The sequence below is a fragment of the Schistocerca piceifrons genome, chromosome 1 (assembly GCF_021461385.2).
Source record: "Schistocerca piceifrons isolate TAMUIC-IGC-003096 chromosome 1, iqSchPice1.1, whole genome shotgun sequence".
Classification (NCBI taxonomy): domain Eukaryota; kingdom Metazoa; phylum Arthropoda; class Insecta; order Orthoptera; family Acrididae; genus Schistocerca; species Schistocerca piceifrons.
In genome coordinates this window covers 204,371,879-204,399,844 of record NC_060138.1, presented here as the reverse complement: position 1 = coordinate 204,399,844, position 27,966 = coordinate 204,371,879, and the positions used below count along the sequence as shown (strand labels likewise).

Genomic DNA, 27,966 nt, shown 5'->3' with positions numbered 1-27,966 from the left:
CAGAAAATGGTATAACAGGTGTAGGATTCGTTATGAATAGGAAGGTAGGGCAGAGGGTGTGTTACTGTGAACAGTTCAGTGACCGGGTTGTTCTAATCAGAATCGACAGCAGACCAACACCGACAACGATAGTTCAGGTATACATGCCGACGTCGCAAGCTGAAGATGAACAGATAGAGAAAGTGTATGAGGATATTGAAAGGGTAATGCAGTATGTAAAGGGGGACGAAAATCTAATAGTCATGGGCAACTGGAATTCAGTTGTAGGGGAAGGAGTAGAAGAAAAGGTTACAGGAGAATATGGGGTTGGGACAAGGAATGAAAGAGGAGAAAGACTAATTGAGTTCTGTAACAAGTTTCAGCTAGTAATAGCGAATACCCTGTTCAAGAATCACAAGAGGAGGAGGTATACTTGGAAAAGGCCGGGAGATACGGGAAGATTTCAATTAGATTACATCATGGTCAGACAGAGATTCCGAAATCAGATACTGGATTGTAAGGCGTACCCAGGAGCAGATATAGACTCAGATCACAATATAGTAGTGATGAAGAGTAGGCTGAAGTTCAAGACATTAGTCAGGTAGAATCAATACGCAAAGAAGTGGGATATGGAAGTACTAAGGAATGACGAGATACGTTTGAAGTTCTCTAACGCTATAGATACAGCAATAAGGAATAGCGCAGTAGGCAGTACAGTTGAAGAGGAATGGACATCTCTAAAAAGGGCCATCACAGAAGTTGGGAAGGAAAACACAGGTACAAAGAAGATAGCTGCGAAGAAACCATGGGTAACAGAAGAAATACTTCAGTTGATTGATGAAAGGAGGAAGTACAAACATGTTCCGGGAAAATCAGGAATACAGAAATACAAGTCGCTGAGGAATGAAATAAATAGGAAGTGCAGGGAAGCTAAGACGAAATGGCTGCAGGCAAAATGTGAAAACATCGAAAAAGATATGATTGTCGGAAGGACAGACTTAGTATACAGGAAAGTCAAAACAACCTTTGGAGACATTAAAAGCAACGGTGGTAACATTAAGAGTGCAACGGGAATTCCACTGTTAAATGCAGAGGAGAGAGCAGACACGTGGAAAGAATACATTGAAAGCCTCTATGAGAGTGAGGATTTGTCTGATGTGATAGAAGAAGAAACAGGAGTCGATTTAGAAAAGATAAGGTATCCAGTAATAGAATCAGAATTTAAAAGAGCTTTGGAGGACTTACGGTCAAATATGGCAGAAGGGATAGATAACATTCCATCAGAATTTCTAAAATCATTGGGGGAAGTGGCAACAAGACGACTATTCACGTTGGTGTGTAGAATATATGAGTCTGGCGATATACCATCTTACTTTCGGAAAAGCATCATCCACACAGTTCCGAAGACGGCAAGAGCTGACAAGTGCGAGAATTATCGCACAATCAGCTTAACAGCTCATGCATCGAAGCTGCTTACAAGAATAATATACAGAAGAATGGAAAAGAAAATTGAGAATGCGCTAGGTGACGATCAGTTTGGCTTTAGGAAAAGTAAAGGGACGAGAGAGGCAATTCTGACGTTACGACTAATAATGGAAGCAAGGCTAAAGAAAAATCAAGACATTTTCATAGGATTTGTCGACCTGGAAAAAGCGTTCGACAATATAAAATGGTGCAAGCTGTTCGAGATTCCGAAAAAAGTAGGGGTAAGCTATAGGGAGAGACGGGCCATATACAATATGTACAACAACCAAGAGGGAATAATAAGAGTGGATGACCAAGAACGAAGTGCTCGTATTAAGAAGGGTGTAAGACAAGGCTGTAGCCTTTCGCCCCTACTCTTCAATCTGTACACCGAGGAAGCAATGATGGAAATAAAAGAAAGGTTCAGGAGTGGAATTAAAATACAAGGTGAAAGGATATCAATGACACGATTCGCTGATGACATTGCTATCCTGAGTGAAAGTGAAGAATAATTAAATGATCTGCTGAACGGAATGAACAGTCTAATGAGTACACAGTATGGTTTGAGAGTAAATCGGAGAAAGACGAAGGTAATGAGAAGTAGCAGAAATGAGAACAGCGAGAAACTTAACATCAGGATTGATGGTCACGAAGTCAATGAAGTTAAGGAATTCTGCTACCTAGGCAGCAAAATAACCAATGACGGACGGAGCAAGGAGGACATCAAAAGCAGACTCGCTATGGCAAAAAAGGCATTTCTGGCCAAGAGAAGCCTACTAATATCAAATACCGGCCTTAATTTGAGGAAGAAATTTCTGAGGATGTACGTCTGGAGTACAGCATTGTATGGTAGTGAAACATGGACTGTGGGAAAACCGGAACAGAAGAGAATCGAAGCATTTGAGATATGGTGCTACAGACGAATGTTGAAAATTAGGTGAACTGATAAGGTAAGGAATGAGGAGGTTCTACGCAGAATTGGAGAGGAAAGGAATATGTGGAAAACACTGATAAGGAGACGGGACAGGATGATAGGACATCTGCTAAGAATGAGGGAATGACTTCCATGGTACTAGAGGGAGCGGTAGAGGGCAAAAACTGTAGAGGAAGACAGAGATTGGAATACGTCAAGCAAATAATTGAGGACGTAGGTTGCAAGTGCTACTCTGAGATGAAGAGGTTAGCACAGGAAAGGAATTCGTGGTGGGCCGCATCAAACCAGTCAGTAGACTGAGGTCAAAAAAAAAAAAAAGGCAAAGCTTGCCAAGGCTGGTGACTGTGCAATGGCGTCACAGACCAATGCACAGTTTTTCCTTTTTTTGGTGGTGCTGTTTGTTGAGGTCAGAAGAAAGTACGTCATTCCATTCTCTAAAAAGTGTAGTAGAAATGATTGACAAAAACTGTTGTCCAATATGATTCGCATGCATCTGTTGTACAATCATAAAGGATATTCCGAAATCAAACATAATGAGGTATCTCAAACAGAATAACCTCCTCCATGCCAACAATCGTGGACTGTGAAAATATGGTTCACATGAAAACCAACTTGCACTTTTCAAACATAACAGCCAGAAAGCATGGACCAAAGAACAGTATTTCCTGATTCTGAAAAATCATTTGACTACTCTAGTTTCACCTGCCCCACACTCCAGCACTTGTTCAATCATGGGGTTTTTTCTTCCCCCGATTCCAAACTCTGCTAACAACTAAAGGTAACACAGTGGACTTTCAAACATGTAAACAAGAGGGAGAGATCCATCTGGTGAACAACTTAATTTAAATTACAGTAAACGTAAGATGAAAAAATAGAGTAAATGTAAAGTTGTAAATAAAAAACAAAACACATCTAATTAAAAGCATTTCTTAAATTGCAGTAAGCTTCAGATGTGAAAAGCCAATAATAATTGTGACATAACTGCTGTGGAAGATGGTCATGCAACTCTTATTAACTTAAGTATGATCACTTGGGTATCAAACAAAATTAGCATCCGAGTTGAGGATGTTGTAGTAGATAGGATGCAACTCATTTTGAGCTGAGAGTCTTCAGCAGGATGTGGATGTGTGTTGAGACCCTTGCTGATCATTTTTTCATTATTGATTTTGTAGAAAATAGTAGTAGCAGTAACCTCTCTTTGCAAAAGTCAGATTTTGATAATAATTCAATGTTCAGAAAAGAAAGATTGTGCACTTCACAAAATGCAAAAATGTAGTATTCTGACACAAATTTAGAGTCACAATTGAAATCTGTCAGCACATATAATACCTGCAAATAACAATTTTGGATATATGAAATACAGTGATCACATAGGTTCAGTCATTGGCAAATCAGGTGTAGAATATTGCTCGTGCGTATGGAACCCATACCATTTGTTTGACTCACAGATGAGTGTTATGGAAATACTGAGAAACATGAACAGACTGAGAAACATGAACAGACAGACACTTAAAGAAAAGCTGTCATCTAACTTGCGAAAGTCTCTTCAGAAGACACTACCCTAACCAAAAATTGCCCGCTTGGGCAGCAGGTGGCTATACCATGGAGTGGAAGGCAATACCAGAGGTAGTGTAACTGCTGGCAGAGTCTCCAAAGCTGGCAGGCCTCCACAGAGTCTCCACACAAAGCGTGTCTCATCATGTCCTGTCTAGTATCCTGCCCTACCCTTTCCATTTCCTTTCCATAGATGTGCGACAGCAGGCACAGTCCCCTAATGTGGGCAGTGGAGCATCGTTAGTAACCAGGACAACAATCATAAACAAAGGCCTTACATCTGAGGCATGGATAGTGTTATGTAGCTGAGGTGAAAACAAGCTGTCTATGCAGATAGTAAAGCAGCTGAAGGAGAATTAAAAGATGCATTTTATACAGATTAAATGTAGTTCTTAGACAAAGCAAAATTTGGCTCAGAAGAGAAGAGCATGAATACATCTTAAGTGTACGTGGCATTGGGAACAGAAATGCAAATTGTGAACTGCTGATAGATATGTGCATTGAGCCTGGCCTAACCACTGAAGGCACAATGTTTTCACACCACAACTCCACAAGACAACATGGGTCTCACCAGATCATGTCACTGTCAACCAAATAACCATAAGCCATAAGTTTCGGTTCACTCTGCTAAATGTCAAAAATAAGAGAGGAGTGGACATTTAAAGTGACCACGACAGTAGCAAGTAGAACAAAGCTCAATCACAGAAGCAAAAGTAACTGATGTCGTAAGGTTAAAAACAAACATAGCAAAGAAAGATTTGCCCTTGAAATACCAAACAGATTCCATATCCTCTGTGATGAAAACTATGCAGGAAGCAACTGGAACAAACTGTCAAAACCTTAGGACACTATCTAGATGTTGGAAAGAACATTGTACGATTTACGACACATTAAAGGAAAGAATGTATCTCTGTTGACATGTGGAATGAAATTAAGAGCAGGAAAGAACTAAAACAAAAGTTTAATCTTGGTAAGACAAGAGTGTGGAAGATCAAAATGCATAAAGACTACACGGAGGCAAACGAAAGAGTGAGAATGGGATAAGGCGAGATAAAAAGAAATGGAAAGATGACTCGGCGCAGCACAAGAGGGAGCAACACAGGAGAATACAGGGTGGATAAAAATTGCGTTACGAAATTTTAACCCTGGATAGCTGATGTTAGTAGGAACCAAAATTACAAATGATATTTAGGTCAACAACGCACAATTTTTAAACTACACCACATGCTCTGATTGGCCACACGATTTCTCTGTTGCTGTATGCTCTGAACACTGCATGACCACGAATGCTTTGCCTGCCAGAGATCACGATGCATACGAGGCGGCTTGCACGCTCTGTGGTAGCATGGCAGCCTTCCACTCTGCAGGCGAATCCACCGAGGTACCGACACATCCATTGTAGTTTCATGATAAGGCGTACCAATAACAAACCCATCAACAGCTGTCAGTTTGCATACAGAAAGTCTTTTACAAATTGTGTCGGCCCTGAAAAGGCCCTTTTTTGTAGCTAGGACATTTTTTACTAAAAAGCAGGTGCTCAAACAGGCAACCCTCTGATGCGACACAAGCTTGGTAACGTCGAACAGTGTTTTGCTGAACTCTTTCAAACAGTCCTGGCATTGCCATGATGCAACTGGTGGCATGTTGATCCCAATGCCTCTCCGTTTTGGGTGGTTCGCGTCCGGGTGGGTAAACTAGAACCTTGAAGAATCCCCACAGGAGAATATCCAGTGGCGTGAGTTCTGGTGATCGCAGGAGCCATGTCCTACGAGCACCTCTACGAATTACCCGGACGTCAAAGGGTTCATTTAAATGTCCGCGCACATCACGACTGTTATACGCGGGTGCCTCATCATCCTGCAACCACACGCGCAGCTGTATGTCCAGGGGAACATCTCAAGCAGGCCGGGTAGAGTTTCTTGCAGAAAGTTAAGGTAATTTCCCCCATTAAGTCGAGGAGATAGACAGACCGGCCCAATCAGATGGTCACTCACAATGCCTGCCAAAATGTTGAGCGAAAATCATTCCTTGTGTCTGTGGACGTACATGGCTTGAGGATTTCCCCTTTTCCAGTAATGAACGTTTCAAGTGTTGTAAAAGCCATCCCGATGGGAGGTGCACTCGTTGGTAAACAACACAATGGCGGGGAAGTCAGGATCTCGTGCGACACGTTGCAGAAACCACTGGCAAAACCATAGCCTGTGTTCATAATTTGCCACAGGATGTAGGTCTTGGACAGGGTGGAAACTAAATGAACGCTGGCAGTCATCCCTCAAAACCTCCCACACTAACCGATGAGTGACCCCCATGTCGTGTCCAACCACTTGAATACTTGTCGTAGGTGCTTCCTCGAAGCGCTCGACAACAATCTCTTCAAATGCAGCATCCCATAGTGTTCAAGGTCTTCCAGCATCACCAAAACATCCCACTAATGAGCCTGTTTCGCCGAGCCACCAGTGAATTGCTGTACACATCTGCGAGTGTGGGTGGCCTCTTGCTGGATACCGTTCCTCATACAACTGTCGAGCTTCATGCACATTACTGTCGGCTAGTCCGTAAACAAAAACGGTATCTCATTGTTCTTCAAATGAGTACTGTGCCACCATGCTTACTGTATGGCTGAATAGCAGGTGATGTGTGTGTGTGTGTTCCGAAGCTAAACTTACACGTGAATGCCTCTGACATGAGGTGGAGACAAACAGCAAGACCTATTTGACACGTGTGCATATCATGTTGGGGCAGTGCTGGGGCAAGGGACATTTGTATGTGTGAACCAACAACCATAGCACTGCCTGTCAACCGACGAACGGCAACAGGCCAATCCAACAGCCAATCGGAGCACATGGCACCAAGTTTCTGTAGTTTAAAAATGGTGTGTTGTCGACTTACGCAACATAAGTAATTTTGGTTCCTATTAGCATTCATGACACAATTTTTCTCCACCCCGTATAAAGGTGCCGACAATATCACCAAACTGTCCATGAATAACTTTAGACATGAAGGATCAGTATGAGCAAGGATGGGGTAAAGATTACAGTCCAAAAGGCACAGCTACAGAGATGGGAGCAGCATTCGAAGGAGCTGTTAGGCTGTTAAATCATGAAGACAACCAAGAGGTACAGAGGAGATCTGTTCCAGAGGAAGCTGAACCAGATCTAGATATAAATCTGCAGTGTCCCTCAAAGGACGAAATTAGGAGTGCTTTCGAAAAGTCAAACATGCAAAGGCTCCACGCCCATGGAATATAGCACCAGAGCTCTTGAAAGTCAATATCAAAAGAATTGTTAAAATGCTCCACCCCTTACTGAAGCATATTTGGCTAAAAGAAAAATCACCAAGGGAGTGGAAAAATGGATTGGTAGTTAAGCTCCCAGAAAGAGAAATTTGTCAAATGTCACAACTGGCATGATATTACATTGTTAGTGCCCAATAAGGTCCACAACAGAGTTATTTTAAATAGGATTAAAGATTCACCTGAAAATAGACTGTTTAAAGAACAGGCCAGTTTTTGGGCACAACAAAGTTATGTTAATGTTATCAGCACTCTTATGACCACATTAGAGTCACCAATGCTTTTTGTACTTGTCCTTGACTCAGTTTTGAGTCACAGCAGGCAGGAGATGAGGGATCCATGAACATGTAGAAAATTTGCATTTCCAAGATGACACAATTGTACTAGCCCAAAGGCTGAAAGATGTGGAAGCTAAATTAACTCATTTAGAAAATAGAGACTGCTGGCTTCAAGATAAATGTAGATAAAACAAAGAAAATGAGAGTAAATGCTGGAAATATGGAAGTGCTGCTGTTTGTAGGGGAGCAGTAAGTAGAGTTTGTCAAGTTCACTCCTTACCAGGGTAATGTAATGACAGGTCGTGAAGCCGAAGATGATGTGAAGAACCGCATCCAGAAGGTAAATGCTGTCTTCGAACAACTGTCACAAATATGGAGAAACAATGCAGTCTTGATGACAAGACTCTTTACTACTTTATGTAGTGGGTAATACTACAATAATTCTCTGCTAGTCAGATAGAGGCCCTATAGGATGTACATAAAGTCTAGGAACACTTTCAATTATTTATTGCACAAGAACCAAACATTGTACAGATATCATACATATGTCATTTTGAAGAGAAACCCTGAGGGTTTTTTTCCCCCACGTATACCACCACAGTTTGGTAATTTACCGATAGTCAGCGCTCGTCGCAAACATGGTGATTTCAAGTGTGGAGCGAGCTTTCTGTGTGTTGGAGTTTGACAAAAACAAGTGTGCTACAGGTGTTCAGTGGATATTTAGAACCAAGTTGGTAAGAAGCCACCCACAAGGAAGGCCATTTACCACTGAGACAACAAATTCGTTACAATGGGTTGCCTGTGCCCGGCAAAGAGAAGTGGACATCCCCGTGTGAGTGAAGTGAATGTGAAGCGTGTATGAGAGACATTCATAAGGAGTCCAAAAAAATCGGTGTGTCGTGCATCCCATGAACTCGAAATGGCTCCAATGACAGTGTGGAAAGTCCTGTGACAGAAGCTGTATATGAAACCATTCAAATCAGAGCTAGTGCAGAAGCTCAATGACAACTACAAAAACAAGCGTTTTTGAGTTTTGTTCTTAGTTGCAACGATTGAATGATGATGAGGATGGCACTCATCACTTAACTTTTAGTGAAAAGGCCACTTTTCACATTCATGGGAAAGTGAGCAGGCGCAATTGTCGAATCTGGGGTACAAAGCATCCACACAAATGCCTTGAATTTGAGCGTGATTCCCCAAAAATAAATGTCTTTTATGCCTTGTCACATCGAAAACTGTACGGGCCATTCTTCTTTGGCAAGAGCATGTCACTGGATATTCCTACTTGGACATGTTGCAGCAATGGCTGATGCCTCACATTCAACCGGACTCTCCATCTTTCAGGAGAATGGGGCTCCACCCCATTTTGCTGCATCGATAGATTGGCCATGCTACAGAAGGGGACGGCTGTTTCATGAAATGGCCTCTCGATTGCCAGATCTCACTCTGACTTTTTTCTGTGGAGACACATTAAAGATCTGGTGTACATACCACCTCTACCACATGATGTAGCAGAGCTCCGGGAGAGAATACTGGACACGACTGCCACAGTCGATGATGTCATGCTGGGACGGGTACGGCAAGAATTCGATTGCCGTATTGACGTCTGCCAGGTCACTCATGGTTTGCATATTGAATGTTTGTAACAAAAACTTTCAGAGCTTCTCTTCAAAATGCAATATGTCTGACATCTGTACAATGTATATTTCCTGTGCAATAAATAATTGATAATGTTCCCGGACTTTATATACACCCTGTATTTTGAAGCAAATCACAAGTAGATTTTACCCCCTTTACAAATCCAGTATGATTAAGTGAGTATGAGATTCCAAGGGGGGGGGGGGGGGGGGGGGGGGGGGGGGCGAGGTGGAATTTTAGGACTTTCACTCTAAATTCAAATTTTGTAGATTGAAACGGTTAAGACAGGAGAGTTTTTATCAGTTTGATTATACTTCTGCTATCACAATTCGCTCCTTTTTTATTTTAAGGATTAAAATGTGCAAATGACCAATGCAAAGTATTTACCTTAGTTTTTGAGGAGAGCTTTATTATTAGTTGCTCAAACTGCTCTCTCTCAAACAGTAAACTCGTCCTGGATTTAGCCCCTTTTAAAACCTTGGATTTAAGTGCAAAGTTGTTAGCCTTTTTGTTTTTCTTTCCTCCTTCTTCTCCTTCCATTTCCTGCAAAAAAACAGATATTTTATGCAGATAATATTGCTAGAAGTATAAACATAATCAGTACGCAGCATGCAGGAAATGATTTAAGCTTTTGGAAACAGAGAAATGATGTTGAGTGGGTGGGCAGAAAAAGAAGAGGACACGATCTGAGGAAGATTGTTTGTGGAAAAAATGTAGACATTTAATGTATACAGCCTACGATTTAACACATCTATCACAATCTCAAATTACTTTTACTTTATCTAAAGATTTAGGTACTTTGCATTTTAATGTAGCATTTGATAAACAATACTCTTGTGTAGTGACCGTTTTCTACAAATTAACACTGCAAGATATTTAGGTCTGTTATTTAAAAAATTATCACAACATGTAGTGTGTGTGTGTGTGTGTGTGTGTGTGTGTGTGTGTGTAAATTATGCGGCAGAACTGCTGATCAGAACTTAGCTTCAGTACATGGAATGTATAGTACTGCCAACAGACACACTGGCATTTAATTTCCCTTAAAAATATATCTAACAGCACTCTGAATCCCATTTACTATAAAGGAGGTGAGGGTAAGATGGAACAAAAGAAAGAAGAAAATATGAGATAGTGCCCAAGAAAAATATCTTCTACTTTTATCACAAGGAGAAAGCTGTTTTTAGTTTAGAAGATCAGTAGTTGAAAAAATATTATTAACAGCAAAGCAAATTCGTATTATGTCTCACCAGAAATAGCAAAAAACATTCATTATGGCCAAAATCTAAACACTCCAAGAATAAAGCAAGTAAGGTACGATGAATTCTTAAACAAGAAATAAATAATAATGACAAAGAGAGAGCAGTTTCTTGTTAATGAATGTCTGTCCATTAAAACTGCACTGCCAGGAAGGACAGCAAATAATAAAATTTTATTTATTGTACATACATAATATTTAGGAAGAATGCATAATTAAATGTGTAGGTAATCAAAGAGTACACAAGGTGTACAATTTAGTAGACAGGGCTGCAACTACCAGCAGCAATAATGGCTCTAACCCAGTTACGCATAAAGTTGAACTGAGCCTGAATGACAGATACGGGTACACACATCATGTCGCTTTAACTCTTAACCTAGAGTTCATAAATCAAAGTGCTTGGATGTAGGACACAGTCCCTGGTTTTAACACATAAAAATTGTAATTTCTGTTGCCCAAGTTACCAGTTATATGACCTAGAAGTGATTAAGTTGTGTATCCAACAGCAACGCATAGCACCCATACCAGAAACTGAACCAGTATGACGATGATGAAAGCAGTCTGGCACTGTTAGCTCTCCACGGTACCAGTCTTGTGACCAATGTTGCCATTGGGTGCACCACTGTAGGTGCACCTCTCTCTGATGAAAGCTACATTAATGCTGATAGTCCATGGCACTCCACACACTATCAGGTCTATTGCACTTTCATGTGGATGACTGTCTTGTTGCAAATAAGCCTGTTTCCTGACTCAAGGTAAGTGAAAATCATGCACACCAAAGTGAACATTATATCTATATTCTCATGCACTTTTTGTGTGGGGCTGTCGAGATCCAGAAGCCACTCATCCTGTATTCGTAAGACAGCCATCGTATTTTGATTGATCATGGAACAAAATCTACAGTCCCGAGAGACTACTATTCTGAAATTATTGAATTCCAATGTGCTGGTAGATATTTCTCTTTCTTACAAGAAATGTAACACGATTTTCTCACAAATAAAGAAATTCAAATAAGATTTCTGAATGAGAAACCTTCTGTGTAATTTTACTTTATATACAGAATGTAGATGGAGTTACTTCTACCTACTATGTCTGTTGTGTATCCAAACTTCATGCCCAATTAATGTTTAGTGTATGTCCCCTTCATGTTATTCCAAATTTATGACCAGCAGTGTCGCTGCAGCAATGGTCTGTGGGTGCTTCACATGGAAACAGTGATATGCTGAATATCTGGTTAAGACATTCAGCATACGGTCCACAAGCATATCTTCTACTTGTATCTTCCCTGCTCTTCATTCACTAACCATTATACCACCCCTGGATGGAACAACTCAGTTACATCTTTAACAAATGCTTTGGGAAAACACACACACACACACACACACACACACACCTGAAGTTGTTCCATATGATTTGATAACATACAGAAAATCTTGTGAATAAAGGAATGCGTAACCATTAATAAGCACAATTTGAATGTGGAGTCAACATTGCATATTCAGAAGCACACGACATTGGTTTTCTAGATTAGAAACTAAAGTATTTCTCCAGAATCAGTCATAACCATGTACCACAATTGCCATGGCTGATTTTGGCATACAAAACATTACATCTGAAATTAGTCTGCTTATATCACTGGAAAAATCACAATTTTAATGACTCTTAACATCAACTATGATCATTATGTTGACTAAGAACTGGAGACAGCAAAGTACTGAACGTGAGGAGTTGTACTGAATCTAGAGGAGTTAATGTTCCCTCATTTCAATTTAATTTTATCCATGTGGTGCTGTCTATAAATGTGACCCGTCATTTCTCTTGTAGTGTTATAACAGAATAAGTGCCATTAAAACTATTAAACGTTAGTACTTCAAAGAAATGTTATCAAACATTCATCAGAAACCTCTCATTCTTATATGACTCAACCTTCAAGTGTCTTAAGGAAAACGCGAATTCACTGTAGAAAATATATTTACGTTGGGATTGGGCTTACCACAATCACTAAATACAGATTTCTATTTCTATATCAAAATTTCTACATGGAGTGAGATCTGAAAATAAGACAATAGCACTATGTTCTTTTATCCTCATTTTTTTATATCCTTGAGAAGAATAAACCACAGCTGAGCTTCAGACATTTTCAACCAGCAATATTTTACATAAAATCAAAACCACAGCCAATGCTTCTTCAGTTACTGTATGTTTCCAATTATAATACAAGCTTTCTACCCAAATTTGTCATTCAGAAAATACAGGGTCAACTTACAATTTGCTGATTACACTATTGGTGCCAGAGGTCAACATTTTTACAATTGTCAAATAGACTAATGTAAGGGTCAACTTACATTTACAGCCGAAGCCTGACAAATTGCAGCCACTTGCAGTACTGTCACATTCTCACATCCAACAGAGCAAAATCTACTACGTGAAGCTATCATCCCATTAATTACGCACAACTGACGTGCTGTCAACCTTTGAGCCTTAAGAGACAAATCACTATGACTGGCAATCTAGACTTTAGTCCAGGAGACAAATCAATGCTAACAGAATACCATCACAAAGAACATTTGAAATGTGACACAAAAAACAAGACATGAGCTACAATAATGATGCTAAAGCTGCTACTGCTCTACAAACTGTTAATCTTTAAGGTTGGTTACAGTGTTTATCCAAAGTTGTACAATTTCTGCCAATTCAGCTGTAGGGAGCTGGAAGCTAATGAATTGTGTCACAATCTGATCAGTGATGAACTTTGGTTTTTGTACCACCCCAGAAGACCATCGTTGGTGAATACAGTGGCAAAAATGGGGAGAGGTCCCATTCTTCCAATGTTTATGAGAGGTGCAGCAGTGTTACTCCTAGCATCACGGCATAAGGAACCATCAGGTATGAATTTACGTTCCAGCTGGTAACGAATTAAGGAACTCTGACAGCGCAGTAGTACACCATGGGCATCAAATGCCCTCAGATGTTACCTCTCCTGCAGCATCATTCGGGTGCCATTTTATGACAGGACAATGCTCGTACACACACGGTACATACATCTACATCTACATGACTACTCTGCAATTCACATTTAAGTGCTTGGCAGAGGGTTCATCGAACCACAATCATACTATCTCTCTACCATTCCACTCCCGAACAGCGCGCGGGAAAAACGAACACCTAAACCTTTCTGTTCGAGCTCTGATTTCTCTTATTTTATTTTGATGATCATTCCTACCTATGTAGGTTGTGCTCAACAAAATATTTTCGCATTCGGAAGAGAAAGTTGGTGACTGAAATTTTGTAAATACATCTCGCCGCGACGAAAAACGTCTTTGCTTTAATGACTTCCATCCCAAATTCGCGTATCATATCTGCCACACTCTCTCCCCTATTACGTGATAATACAAAACGAGCTGCCCTTTTTCGCACACTTTCGATGTCCTCCGTCAATCCCACCTGGTAAGGATCCCACACCGGCAGCAATATTCTAACAGAGGACGAACGAGTGTAGTGTAAGCTGTCTCTTTAGTAGACTTGTTGCATCTTGTAAGTGTCCTGCCAATGAAACGCAACCTTTGGCTCACCTTCCCCACAATATTATCTATGTGGTCTTTCCAACTGAAGTTGTTCGTAATTTTAACACCCAGGTACTTAGTTGAATTTACAGCCTTGAGAATTGTACTATTTATCGAGTAATCGAATTCCAACAGATTTCTTTTGGAACTCATGTGGATCACCTCACACTTTTCGTTATTTAGCATCAACTGCCACCTGCCACACCATACAGCAATATTTTCTAAATCGCTTTGCAACTGATACTGGTCTTCGGATGACCTTACTAGACTGTAAATTACAGCATCATCTGCGAACAACCTAAGAGAACTGCTCAGATTGTCACCCAGGTCATTTATATAGATCAGGAACAGCAGAGGTCCCAGGACGCTTCCCTGGGGGACACCTGATATCACTTCAGTTTTACTCAATGATTTGCCGTCTATTACTACGAACTGCGACCTTCCTGACAGGAAATCACGAATCCAGTCGCACAACTGAGACGATACCCCATAGGCCCGCAGCTTGATTAGAAGTCGCTTGTGAGGAACAGTGTCAAAAGCTTTCCGGAAATCTAGAAATACGGAATCAACTTGAGATCCCCTGTCGATAGTGGCCATTACTTCGTGTGAATAAAGAGCTAGCTGCGTTGCACAAGAATGATGTTTTCTGAAACCATGCTGATTACGTATCATACTTCTATGAACTGTGTGTGTAGTGTTGAATTACTCCCATGGCCAGCAAGAATCCCAGATCTGTATCCAATAAAACATGTGTATGACAGTTCAGGTATCAACCCATATTGCCAGTATCCAGGAGCAGTTACAACATTTATGGGCAAGCTTGCTGCAGGAGAGGATAGAAAGGCTTTATGACGCCCTTCCCAACCAAATCAGTGCATCCATCCAGGCCAGAGATGGTGAAATGTTGTACTGCCAAGTTGTTTGTAAATTTGACTCGATTTTGTAGTCACGGCTACAACATCACATAGCCTATCAACCTTTGATGTTTCATTTCGTTCCCCCACCGTCCAGCTGGTTCTACAAAGCCAATGGGAGAGCAGTGGGCAGGTGGTATTTTCGGAAGAAAGAGACACTGTAACATTCTCATGTCAGTACAGAACCAAAACCCGATATGTATTCAGAAAGAAAGATCTGTGTTCTCAGGTCTCACTGTAAAGGTTACCTCATAAATAGCACCATATTTGGAAGCAACAGCAAAATATCTGTGACAACAAAGATATAAAATGCCAATTAATCGTTAGTCGATACACAGTATTACTAGGATGGTGGTGATGACTAAAAACAGTGATGCCACAGACTACAGGATTTTATTTCTCCAAGTATTATTAAAATAAAGACATTCAATGAACAGCTTAAGTATAGGATAGGTATAATGTTAAGTTTTTGGCAGATACTTTACATCAATAAAACGGGGGGCGGAGGGGGGGGGGGGGGAAGAGAGAGAGAGAGAGAGAGAGAGAGAGAGAGAGAGAGAGAGAGGAGGTTCATTTTATATTCAGGGTCATCTTATACTCAGGTAAATATGATAAGTCACAAATGCCAGAGCACTGCATATGACTTTAAATTTTACATCCATGAGTTTCTAGAAGGTGGCAGCATGCCAATTAATCGTTAGTCGATACACAGTATTACAGTAGGCTACAAGGCAGGTATTTGAATTTGCAGTGTATTCTGTTTTCTGGGCATTAGACTGATGTTCTCTCCAGCAGATGAAACTTCAGTCACAGAATATCCCTTGGACCATGGCCTAATGTCCACAAAACAAAATTCAGCAAAGATAAAGAGTATTCACCAACAAACATTTAGTAAACAGCTATCATTGCAAGATGGCATGTGTGCTACAGGTGTTTACCTGAATGGAACAGTGTTAAGTTTTGTGATTTTTATGGGCCGAGGGATTGTCTACAAAGTTCAGTGTGAAATGCATCTCACATATGGTGAGAACTGTATTTACTGGAAACATGTTATTCAGCTGGATACAGGAAGTCAACAAAAGCCAAGAAAGTATCACAAACAAGGAATGAGCCCTGGATAATCAGAGGGTTTTTCCAGTGATGCCTCATTATAACACGTGGAAGAAATGATTCACGAATGTTATTGTGCGACAATATATGACATGGCACATGGTCCCCAAGGCACAATGCACAACATAAATTGCCGCCAGAAATTGAATTTTCATAAAGTTTGTGAACATTGAATTCACCACTGGTTGACTACAGAACAAAACTAGAACTGACTGGGCCTATGCATGCAGTACCTCATTGATTACATTCAAAAAGGGGAGAGTTTCTTAATGCAGTCCTTTACAGTGGATGAGTCATAGGTTCACCATTATCAATCTGTGTTAAAGCAAATCTCCAAGGAATGGAAGCTTACCTTCTCCACATGAAAAAAGTAAATTGAAGATGGTTCCACAAGATTAAGATGGCTGTATTTTGAGACAAGGAGAGTGTATTGTTGCTAAAATTCCAGTCTGAAGGTGAGGCTGTTATTAATTCAGATTACTGCATCACTCTGGACAACTGGCAGTGGGTGTGATTCTTATGGATGACAAACACATAAGTTATTGCAAAAATTTAATTGGGACTGTTTGGAAAATACACTGTTCAGTTTCGTTTTAGCTGCCAGTGATTTTCATCTGTTTCACCATCTTAAAAACCATCTGACTGTGCAGCACTTTGAAGACAGTGAAGATGTAGTCTGAGAGGTTACTTGCTGGAGATGACAGCTGCCCTTTTCTTTCGGTTTTGTCAAATGCAGCAGGAGAAGTGCTTAAATTTATTGGGGGAATATGTGGAAAGGCAAAAATAAATTTAAGCCTGGTACATGCTGTATTCATGTCACTACCTCATTTTGCGATTTCACTGAGTTCTCTGATAACTTACAATTTTCTTTCTGTTTATTCTTCAATGGTATTGGATATTTATACTTCGATACTTCATTTAATTTCTTAATTTATGCTCTTTAAGTATGAATAATCGATGCTTCAGAAGCTCAAAATACAACAAAATTAAATTTGACATTACCTCAACATGTGATATAAGGGCGTCGTAGTTTCTGGCTAAATGCTTGCCTGCCAAAGTAATTACTTGAGTGAATCTGGAAATATTCAGAAAGAAAGAATTTTAAAATATAGTTGTTTCATATCTTCAACTGTACATAACATCATCAAACAAAAAATAAAAAATTGTTAATAGTAACTCATCAAAGTAAATTGGGAATGAAAGATAAAACTAATTATTGAGTTACAGTATGCATTCTACAGATATAAAGCAAAAGTCAAACATCCAAATTCTGGATTGATTAATTTCTGTACACACATCAGAATTACTACACACTATACTTGAATACATTTTTGTGAAATTTGTATCAGAGTTTAGAATTACGATAATGCTTATATAATATTCTCACTCCTGGACAGTCACGAAGACACATGGAGTTTTACAGCAATGGAAAGTTCTGGTAGAACATAAATTATTTAAGAGTAAAGGTAACAACTCACCAAATAGCAGCGACATTGACATGTTGACAAATGTTGATCGTGTTAGGACAGCAACCAGCCACAAATTTACTTTGAGTTCCTTTGAATAAAGGAACTCAAAGTAAATTTGTGGCTGGTTGCTGTCCTAACACGATCAACATTTGTCTTCAAAAACAGCCACGGTCTCCAATATGTCATCATATAACAAAATTGCATTGACATGTTGACTGACACACAAACAATATTGGAAACTTCACTAGCTTTTGTAGCACGAATCCTATTTTGGACAAGAGTGTATACACACACACACACACACACACACACACACACACACACACACACACACACAGCCATTCAGTTTCATTTCATCTCAGTTAGTTGCTTTATGAATGGAGCATTATAGTCTCATGAATGACAAAGACCTAATCTTAATTTCTACCACACTGTGTGGGTATGGGCAGAAGCTAACTCAGAATTGTCTAGAACTATCTGACAGACTCTGTCTTGTTTATACTTGTTATGCTTTTAGTTTACAGTCCTGGCATTTGCTTTATGGTCAAGCGAAACCTCATAAAAGCCTTTGCCATTTTTGCAGCTATTTTTATTTTATTTCTAGAACTATATACCCCAAACAAAAATGTAAGAAAGCCTAGTATTTTGAAGTACATGTGTGTAACACTTAGTACTGCCAATACACACGTTTACTTTTATACGTATCTATTGGCAGGACTAAATATTTCATCTCCTGAATATAAAGTAACAAACAGCAATTCATTCTCATAATCATATAGCTTTTCAAATGCATTTTTCTTTTCCTACAATTAACTGTGTGTATTTGCAGCCTATTACTTGTTTGACATTACACCACATCAAACGCACTGTCATTCATCAGACAGCTACGTTGTGTGACCAGATTTCCCATTCCACTTGATGCACATACACTCTTCTGTAGACTACCACTGTCATGTTTTGGATTACTTGAATTGTCAGAATGTATTCAGTTTCATGCAACTTGGTTCGTGTGCTGCAACTCCTGCATGGAGTATTATACATGCAATCAGTTCTGGATTAATGGTACTAATACTATTATTACTTCTGGTGTTAACAGAAAGCATACAGTCATGAACTTATTGGTAAGGCTTACATCACACATTCAATTTATCCACTCTATTCTTGGTTTCCTCTTCAGCGTAAAGATTTCAGTATCATACCTCTGGTGTTTTCATTTTATCACATGGGAACTGTATAATGGACAGTCTTTTAGAGCAACTCGTTAGTAACTTTTCATCCAAACTCAGGTCTTTTGTTTACATTTTCAAAGTTTGAACATAGATATAATATAAGGGGGGAAAACTGACACTGTTTGTGGAATATGTATGACAATCCAATACTCAGTGATGACAATACAGACAGACTGCCAGTATGGGATTATCTGCACAGTGTGTGATTATTGGTTGGTTGGTCCATGATGCAATAATTACATAAGGAAAGGTTAGGATGTTACCATGTAGAGGGGGCACTGAGTCGCAGGCAGGTACAATGGAAAAGAAAGATAGAAATTTTCAGCTTATGGGCTAAGTCTTTCATCAGACATAGACAATGAAATTTACACATTCCCACAAGGCAACTACACAGACACACGGCCACGGCCACTGTTTGCAGACAATAAGGCCCGACTGCAACTGTGTCTGAGAGGTGATAGGTGTAGCATCAGGAGGTTGTGCTGGGGGAAGGGGAAGGGTGAAAGGACAATGCAGATGCATCAGCAGGATAGAAGGCATGTTTAGTACTGGAAGAGAAAGAAGGGAGTGGTGTAGACAGGTGGAGGACAGGGCCTACTGAAAGCTGAGGCCTGAGTTGACAAGAACAAAGGCTATGTCACAAGGACAGTTCCCACCTGCACAATTCAGCAATTCTATATTCTTCTTCCCCCTCCCCCCACTGTGCCTCCTATCTGCAACTCAATACTCACTTCATGTGATGTGTAACAATCTTATCCTTTCCATATTATTGTTGGTTGGTAAGGTGGTGGACTGAAGACATTCTATTTTAGGAGAATAAAATTACATCTACTTAGGTTCTTGTTACCTCCTAGAGTGGTCATAAGAAGTGCAATACATATTTAAACACTTTTCTGCAAAGTGAATCAGAACTAAATTCTGCTAAAATTGTTTGTACATATTTTAATTACTCACAGGTATCCACTAATAAAAAATCATTATAATCCTTGCAGTGGTAAAACTTATTACACAAGCTTTTGTTTCTATCATTCCATGTATGATTTCTGGACTATTGGCTGAATGTCTAACCTAATGTGAGCAAACTCAGTTGGCTTCCAAAACTGAAGAGAGACTTACAGAATGTGAACTCCAAGCTTTTCCTAACATATAGTCTGTTCCAACAGTTTGTACGACTGTGGCAAGTTACAATTGTACAAACCAGCTGACCACCTGGCTGCATTTCATGTAAATGTTACAACATGCCTACACAACTCAGCGCATAAATACAAATTACTTCTTCTCCCTCTTTATTGAATTTATAATTTTCAGGAAGATCACAGGATGTAATGGCACCAGACATTAGAAAATAAAAATGAGCTAAGTAGATAAGTTTTCCTGCAGATACTGTTCGTGTGGTAGAGGTAATGGTACAGTATATTCTATACACAATGTCCAACACTGCTGACTGTTAATGTTCGCTACTTAGGCTATGTATAAGGAACTGGAAAAACTGGTCTGCATTCTTCCTCAATCTGTGATGAATATAGACAAGTACTACCGGCCAGAAGGGTCATCCACTTCTGAAACTCAAAGAGAATATGGAACTTGATCAAGAAATGACATTTGAGAATTAATAAATCACTGATGCCAATAAGCAATGAAGAAGAACTGGCAATATGGCAAGGAAGTACGGCAGTGTTGCCCCCACCCGACGCCGCCGCTGCCGCCGCCGATCACCAGGCTAAGTGTTGTATTAAGGGTGTAGGATGTCAAACGGGACGACTTGGAGCAGGAGAGACACCATAGGACATTTTAATTTCCACTGTCTATACTTTTAAAAATAAATTCATAAAACTTTGTCAGAATGACCAGAAAAGATTCAGGATTTACACTTATACTGGTGGAAGTTCAAAAATATAAGAAAATAATTTTTTTTTTTTTTTTTGACATTTGTATTTCACCTTTTTTTCACTTACCATTGGCTGCATTTGTTGCTATAGGTACACTTTTCTTCATAAGTAAGGGAGATTCTTCAATGAATTTTGCACAGCTTACAAACCATACTTACAGGTGTATGAAACTCTAGAATTTTTCAAATCTATTTAAAACTGTGGTAAAAATTGAAATGATGAACTACAAAATTTGAGTTTTTTCTAAACATGAAGTTTAAAATATAACAGCACATTCATTTTTTCATAAATTAAATAATTTCTAGAGTTTCATACACCTGTAAGTATGGTTTGTATGTTGTGCAAAATTCATCGAAGAATCTCTCTTACTTATGAAGAAACGTGTACCTATAGCAACAAACGCAGCCAATAGAAGTGAAAAAATGATGAACTTTCACATGTAAAAAAAAAAAATTATTTTGTTATGTTTTTGAACTTCCACTGCTATGATTGTGAATCCTGAATCCTTCCTGGTCATGCTGACACAGTTTTATGAATTTATTCGTAAAGTATGGACAGTGGAAATTAAAATGTCTCTCCTGCTCCAAGACGGCCCATTTGACATTCTGCCCCCCTTAAGGCAGTATGGAGGTATTTATAGCTACACTATGTGAAATATGTAGAACAGCTTTTTTTTAATGGCAATAATGTAAATAATTATATTTTAGAGGGACAATAAATTGCCGAAGTTATTATTTGAGGAGGAGGAGGAGGAGGAGGAAAAGAAACAACCTACCTTGCTGTCTGAAATGCTGGATCCAGCTTCGATGATCTTATGCAAAAATATTTTGTCAATGTTATAAGAGTTGTGTACAGAGAAGTCAGCAGCCTAAATAATGTTGCACTTGAATTTCCAGCTGGTACTGCCATTTTTGTGAGGTTATTAATAACAGTAACATAATGACTTACATGGCAGCAGACATCACGTTCTTTGCTTTTTAAAAATTCTTGGCCTATATGCAAACAAAAATACTATAGTTAGATTCCTCATAAAACTGTATGTATTTATATGTTTCTGTTTCTGAGCACAAAATAAAGATATTTATACTTACGTGATTCAATACTATACTCTGAAGAATATGCGCGTGCTGTGTATTCTGACTGCAGCCTTTCAACAACCCAGTTAATATCAGAAAGGCTAATGCGCAACACATTACAAAAAGCAATGAGAGCAGCATCTTTGGAATTATCAGTCAAAACACCAAATCGAGTGAATTTGTCTTTCCCAGCAGTTGCCTAATTAAAGAAGATAAAGATATATTATTAAATAAAAACAACGGAAAATCCTGGATGGCATAACAATACGAAAAGGATACACTGCTATTTACCAAGTGGAGGAAGTGTTGAATGGCAGACAGGCACATTTAATAAAAACTCAACATATTATTTATTTTTCCCCATCAAAATAATATTTTCTGAACTGCACATATGGGGGGTGTTCCTTACAACATATCTTTTGTTCGTGTAACAGTCCTGGCCTCAACCTACGCTACTCCTTGTCCTCTCCACCTGTCACTACCCCATTCCTTACTCCCATTACAACACTACCCTACACACACTCGTTCATGCCACATACATAGTCTTTCCTCCTCCTCTCCTCTCGCCTTTGCAACCCTCGGCACAGCCTTCTAATGCTGTACTTAGCAGCCTACTGCCATCTCCTGACCACTTGCACGCTCCCATCAGCAGCACTAGATCTTCCCTCATCCCTGTGTGTGTGTGTGTGTGTGTGTGTGTGTGTGTGTGTGTGGTGTGCGCGCGTGTGCTCTCTCTTTCTAAGTCTGATTAAATACTTAGTCAAATAGCTAAATATCTAGCAGTCTTTATTCAATGTGCCTGTCTGCCACTTAACACCACTGCTATGTGGCGAGGGGCAATCTGTCCTTTTCATATTGTTGTTAATATTACAGTAAGTTTTTCTCTAAAAACTTAGCTAAAAAAGATGAAATACAATAGATACAGAATTAACAACACTAGTTCCATTAATTTTTGGTGTATCAGAAATGAGAACTGTAAATCAAAAATTTATCCAACTGTTGTGTCATAGGTCACCCACAGTGACTGGCTTGCATCTCTGGCAGTTGCATGAAACCCGTTAATCATTATTTTTTTTTACTGCTCCTCTTTTTTGTGTACCAGAGAGACTACATAAAGAACTGTTTATATCTCCGTCTCCATTCAGAAAACTGAATGGTGTATTATGAAGCTAAATTTAACACTGTTTGCTTATAAAGGTATGTGATTTCCAATGCATTGCAACATTGAACATACAGTTGTAAGGAAACATGTACTGCTGCAATTAGACCCAATGGAATATTCTCATACAGTTGCAGTAGTAGCTTTAAAACTATTGAAGAGTTATTCTTTTAATTTTTGTGCATCAATAGGTGGTTTTCCACCATAAGACTCAGCTCTCTTTGCTCTGGACTTAGATATTCTCTTACATTGTTGAACTGCATACTAAATTGTTAGTGTACTTTGCACACTTTCATTCAATACTCTCATATGGCACGATCTTCTGTGGCAATGCAGCTAAGCTAAAAAAGGATTTGTTTTGCAGTTGTGAGCAGGAAGAATATTGTCTTAAGTCTATAACCAAATACCTCGCAGGAGCCCCTTCAAGAACCTTGAGTTTCTTACTTCCACATACCAATTCATTTATTAAATCCACAGTTTTTGGTGGTTATTAATAAGAGTGAATTCTGGATAACTGTCACAATAATAATAATAATAATAATAATATACTGGAACAGAACCATTATAACAGATAAAACAACACCACATAACAAACTGGACATCATACTCATCAATAAAAAGAAGAAATTAACACAACTAATTGAAATATCCAATATACTGGAACAGAACCATTATAACAGATAAAACAACACCACATAACAAACCTGACATCATACTCACCAATAAAAAGAAGAAATTAACACAACTAATTGAAATATCCATACCCAATACAACAAATATACAGAAGAAAATGGGAGAAAATATTGAAAAATACATCCAACTGGCTGAGGAAGTCAAGGACATGTGGCATCAGGATAAAGTTGACATTATACCAATTGTACTATCAACTACAGGAGTCATACCACACAATATCCACCAGTACATCAACGCAATACAGCTACATCCAGAGGTATATATACAACTACAGAAATCTGTAATTATTAATACATGTTCAATTACCCGAAAGTTCCTAAATGCAATGTAACATATACCGTACAGTTAAAAGGAAGTCACGCTCAATCAAGGTCGGCATCACTTTCCATTTTTAACCAGACATAACGTCTGAGAAAGGAAAGAAATAATAATAATAATATCCTCACAGACTTTGCATTTCTGTCTGTGGTCCAGAAGGGAGTTTCATATTGTACAAAAAAATCATTAACATGTTGCATCAGACAAGACACTGGGAATCCCAGCTATTAAAACATAAAAGACTACCCTACTAACCACTCTTCATATAATTTATCTGGACATGGGAATGTAAATTTGAGTTAGCACTAATGTTCATGTTGTAAAGATTTTAACTTTTCTCTCAATACACACACCTGATAGCATTCTCTGAAATCACTGGAAGTACACAAATTCCTTGGGTGAATGAGGAGAAGAAGAAGAAGAAGAAGAAGAAGAAGAAGAAAACAGCAGCTGAGCAGTCCAAGAGGACGGACACAGATATTTTGTCAAAGTAACTGATATTCCACTAAGCATATCTTTGTGATTTATAACATTAAACATAATAATCAAGAAATAATTCATTTAATCAACAATGTAAGTAACTCCCTGGCAAGTTCTCTGCTGACTGAATGTAGCAATATTACGAAAAGGATAGTTGCAACTCACCGTATAGCAAAGACACTGGGCCACAGACAGGTACAACAAAAAGACTGTCAGAAAGTGAGCTTTCATCCAACACGGCTTTTTCAGAAACACACACACACACACACACACACACACACACACACACACACACACACACCAAAATGCATATGTGCACAAATGCAACTCACACACTTATGACCACAGTCTCTGGCTGCTGAGGTCAGACTGCAAGCAGCAGTGGATGATGGGAGAAGCAACCAGGTGGTGGGGATAAGGAGGCGGCTAGGGTGGGGAGGGGGAGATATAGCTCCAGCTTCCTCCTTACCCCCACCAGCCGGTTGCTTCTCCCACCATTCACCGCTGCTCGCAGTCTGGCCTCAGCAGCCAGAGATTGTGGTCATGTGTGAGTGAGTTGCGTTTGTGCGCGCGTGCGTTTGTGTGTGTGTGTATCTTTTGTCTACTTCTGACAAAGGCCTCGTTGGCCGAAACCTCACTTCTTGACAGTCTTTTTGTTGTACCTATCTCTGGCCCAACATCTCCGCTATATGGTGCACTGCAACTATACTTTTCGTAACACTGCTACATTCCATCTTGGATTTTCCACTGTCTCTACTGACTAAGCTATTTCAGGTACTATTACAACCCACTCTCACAGTTTTAGTTCTGCCAGTATCTCTCTCCTACTCTCTAAACTTCCCAGAAAATTTCCAGCAAACCTTGAGGTACTAGCACACCTGTTAGAAAGGATGGGTTGTTAAGTTGTGCCTTGAGAGCCTAGTCAACAGAACATTTGCCTGCAAAATGCGCAGGTTCTGGGTTCGAGTCTCAGCTCGGTACCCTACTTCAGTCTGCCAGAAAGTTTCGAACCACCACACACATTGTTCCAAGGTGAAAATTGATTCTGGAACCAATTAAAAGAATTAACATTATTTTTAATTGGTTGTTAGTACATTTTACAGAAGCAGTTTGCAATAAAGTATAAATGGACAACTTTTACAAACCTGAAGACTTCACTTTGTGGTGGCATCTTTGGGATTGGCGTATGAGTAAATATCTGTTCAGTGGACACCAAATCCACATGAAAGTAGCTATATGTACAACTATAAAAATTTTGCGAATATTGTCTTACAATGTAAGGATATTTTCTCTCATTACATTTCTTCATTCAAATGGACATACTGGAAAATTGTGCCATCATAAAATTATTTATTTTGGATAATTTTAATGTCATCAGAAATTCATCAAAGGTGATGAAAGTCTATAAGGCCTCAGCTCCATCATCTCTAACAGTAAAGAAATGGGTGTCTGAATTGAAATCTGGCATTACTTCTGAATGTGCACTAGGTGGCCAACACTATAGCACAAGAAAGAGTATGGTACATTTTACACAAAGAATTAATAGTGACTACACACTGTGAAAGACGGGTCCACACTTATTGAATGCTGGCCAAAAGCATATAAATATAAATGAATTGCTTAGCAAGCTAGGACTGTTTTAGAATGAATCCATCTGATTTTGTGAGTCAGTTTGTTTCTGTGAACACCAATCCACTTTCCACTGTTTCCCACCAGTAAAAAAATAAAAATAAAAAAAAAAGGTAAATGGTGGAAGTCGGTTGTCCTGCAGCAATAATGGTACAGTTGATGTAAATTAAAAGAAGAAAAAAGAAAAGAAAAAAATACTGGCAGGGGGAGGGGGAGTGGTGGGGCAGAGAAATGAGGGGGGGAGGGGGGGGGGGGGGAGTACAATGACAGTATAACATCCTGTTAAAGGTTGGTTGGTTGACTTAAAGCGGGGAGGGGGAAGGGACAAACTGCTTGGTCATCAGTCCCCATCCTGCTAAAGACATGATCATTAGAGATGGAAAAGTTGCTCAGTTTGGAGGAAGAGGGGCAGAAAATTGCCCGTGACCAGCGAAAAAACCATCACAATTTTGGGAAATTGCGGAACACCTAAAACTGGATGGCTAAATGGAGATTCGAACTGCCGATCTCCAAAATACATGTCCAATGTTTAGCACTACACAACCTTGATAGGTAGTTGATGCTCAGTGTTGTCAGGACTGCAAAAGGAATTATTCTTGATTACCTTGAAAAGGATGAAACAATGCCTGATGAATGCTACGCAAGTGAAATGGATGAAGACATACGAGACTGAAAAGAAAGAAAATTATACTTCTTCGGCACAACACAACTGCCCACTTTAGCAAAAGGAAAACTTGTGTATTATAATTGTGTACTGTTAAACATCTGGTCTTTTAACTGAATTTCACATTCTCAGATTTTACAAAATTTATAGGCTGGAAAACAATTTTGAATCCACTGGGGAGGTTAGTGCAGTTACAACTGAGTAATGCACAGTTCTAGGGCTGCAATTTAGAGGTAGAAAGTACTATCTGGAGAAAAGAAAACCACATAAAAGAAGATGTTTTCCAATGAAATAAGAGGTTTTGCTTTAAAATGTGGTACAACGGTGGTTATAATTTAATAATAAATGACTGGAACAACGATTTCAAAACTGTTCCACCTGAAAGGAAGGCTTTCCTCAATTTACGGAAACTTTTTTTGAGAAAAGCATATCTGCAGCAGTCTGCCACTTGTCAGTTGGCCACCAATAAGTGATGAAACTAAGAACATTTTACTAACATTTACCTAGAGTCCTAAAAAGCTTACTCATAGATTAACTGTAAAACAGCATATTTCTAGAACTTCTGTGTGGAAGATTTCATACAAGGCCAAAAATCAAACATTACACGCCTCGTCTCATACACGGGCTATTGGGAAACAATCCTGATTTTGGCTTCAATCTTGTGAGGCAATGTTTAATGAATCAAGAGATGGTGATAACGAGTTGTTTTCTAACATAATTTAGAGCGACGATGCTACTTTCAAATTATCAGACCATGTCAACAGACACAGCTGCACCTAATGTATTCTGAGAACCATATAACTTTTTTGGAGAGGCAATTAAATCAATCTGGTGTTACTGTTTGGGAAGGTGTTTCATACTGTAGAGTAATTATGCCTTGGACGTTTGATGGAGCAGTAACTGCAGTGAACTACCTGGAAATGTTGACAACCTATGCCATCCTGGGAACACAAAAAAATCTACGACACCTTCCACTCACTTTACTTTCAAAATTATGAACTCCCACTGCATTACACAACAGCTGTGCGGAACTATGTTGTTGAGGTATTTGGTGGGAAAGTTATTATACAGCAAGGGGCAATGGAAATGCCATCCAGTTCCACTGACCTTACACCAAGGGTTTTCGTCCATTGGGGCATGTTAAAAATAAAATGTATGCTGCAAAAATGCTAACAATTGAGGGCTTGAAAGAAGCTACTTACAATGCTTTTGAAGACACTGATTCTAATACATGACTGTGTAAACAAGTATGCTAATGTGTTTCAGGACATCTGGCAAAATGTATCAACAACGATGGAAAACGATTGGAAAAGAATGTTATAAATAATCCTGTAGCTTCAATAAAGTGTTCAGTTATTTCAGAATTCCAATTGTTTGTT

General features: G+C 39.2%; 1 protein-coding gene across 1 annotated transcript in view; it reads right to left on the bottom strand.

Annotated features, from left to right (window-relative positions):
* The window catches only part of LOC124799730 (Fanconi anemia group I protein-like), a 278,348-nt gene that overhangs the window by 19,554 nt on the left and 230,828 nt on the right, over positions 1-27,966 (bottom strand). The window contains exons 20-23 of the mRNA XM_047262946.1: positions 21,660-21,843; positions 21,344-21,560; positions 16,984-17,056; positions 9,527-9,682 (exon numbers count right to left, since the gene is read on the bottom strand). Of these exons, the coding sequence (XP_047118902.1) occupies positions 9,527-9,682; positions 16,984-17,056; positions 21,344-21,560; positions 21,660-21,843 (630 nt within the window). The remainder of the gene's footprint in view (positions 1-9,526; positions 9,683-16,983; positions 17,057-21,343; positions 21,561-21,659; positions 21,844-27,966) is intronic.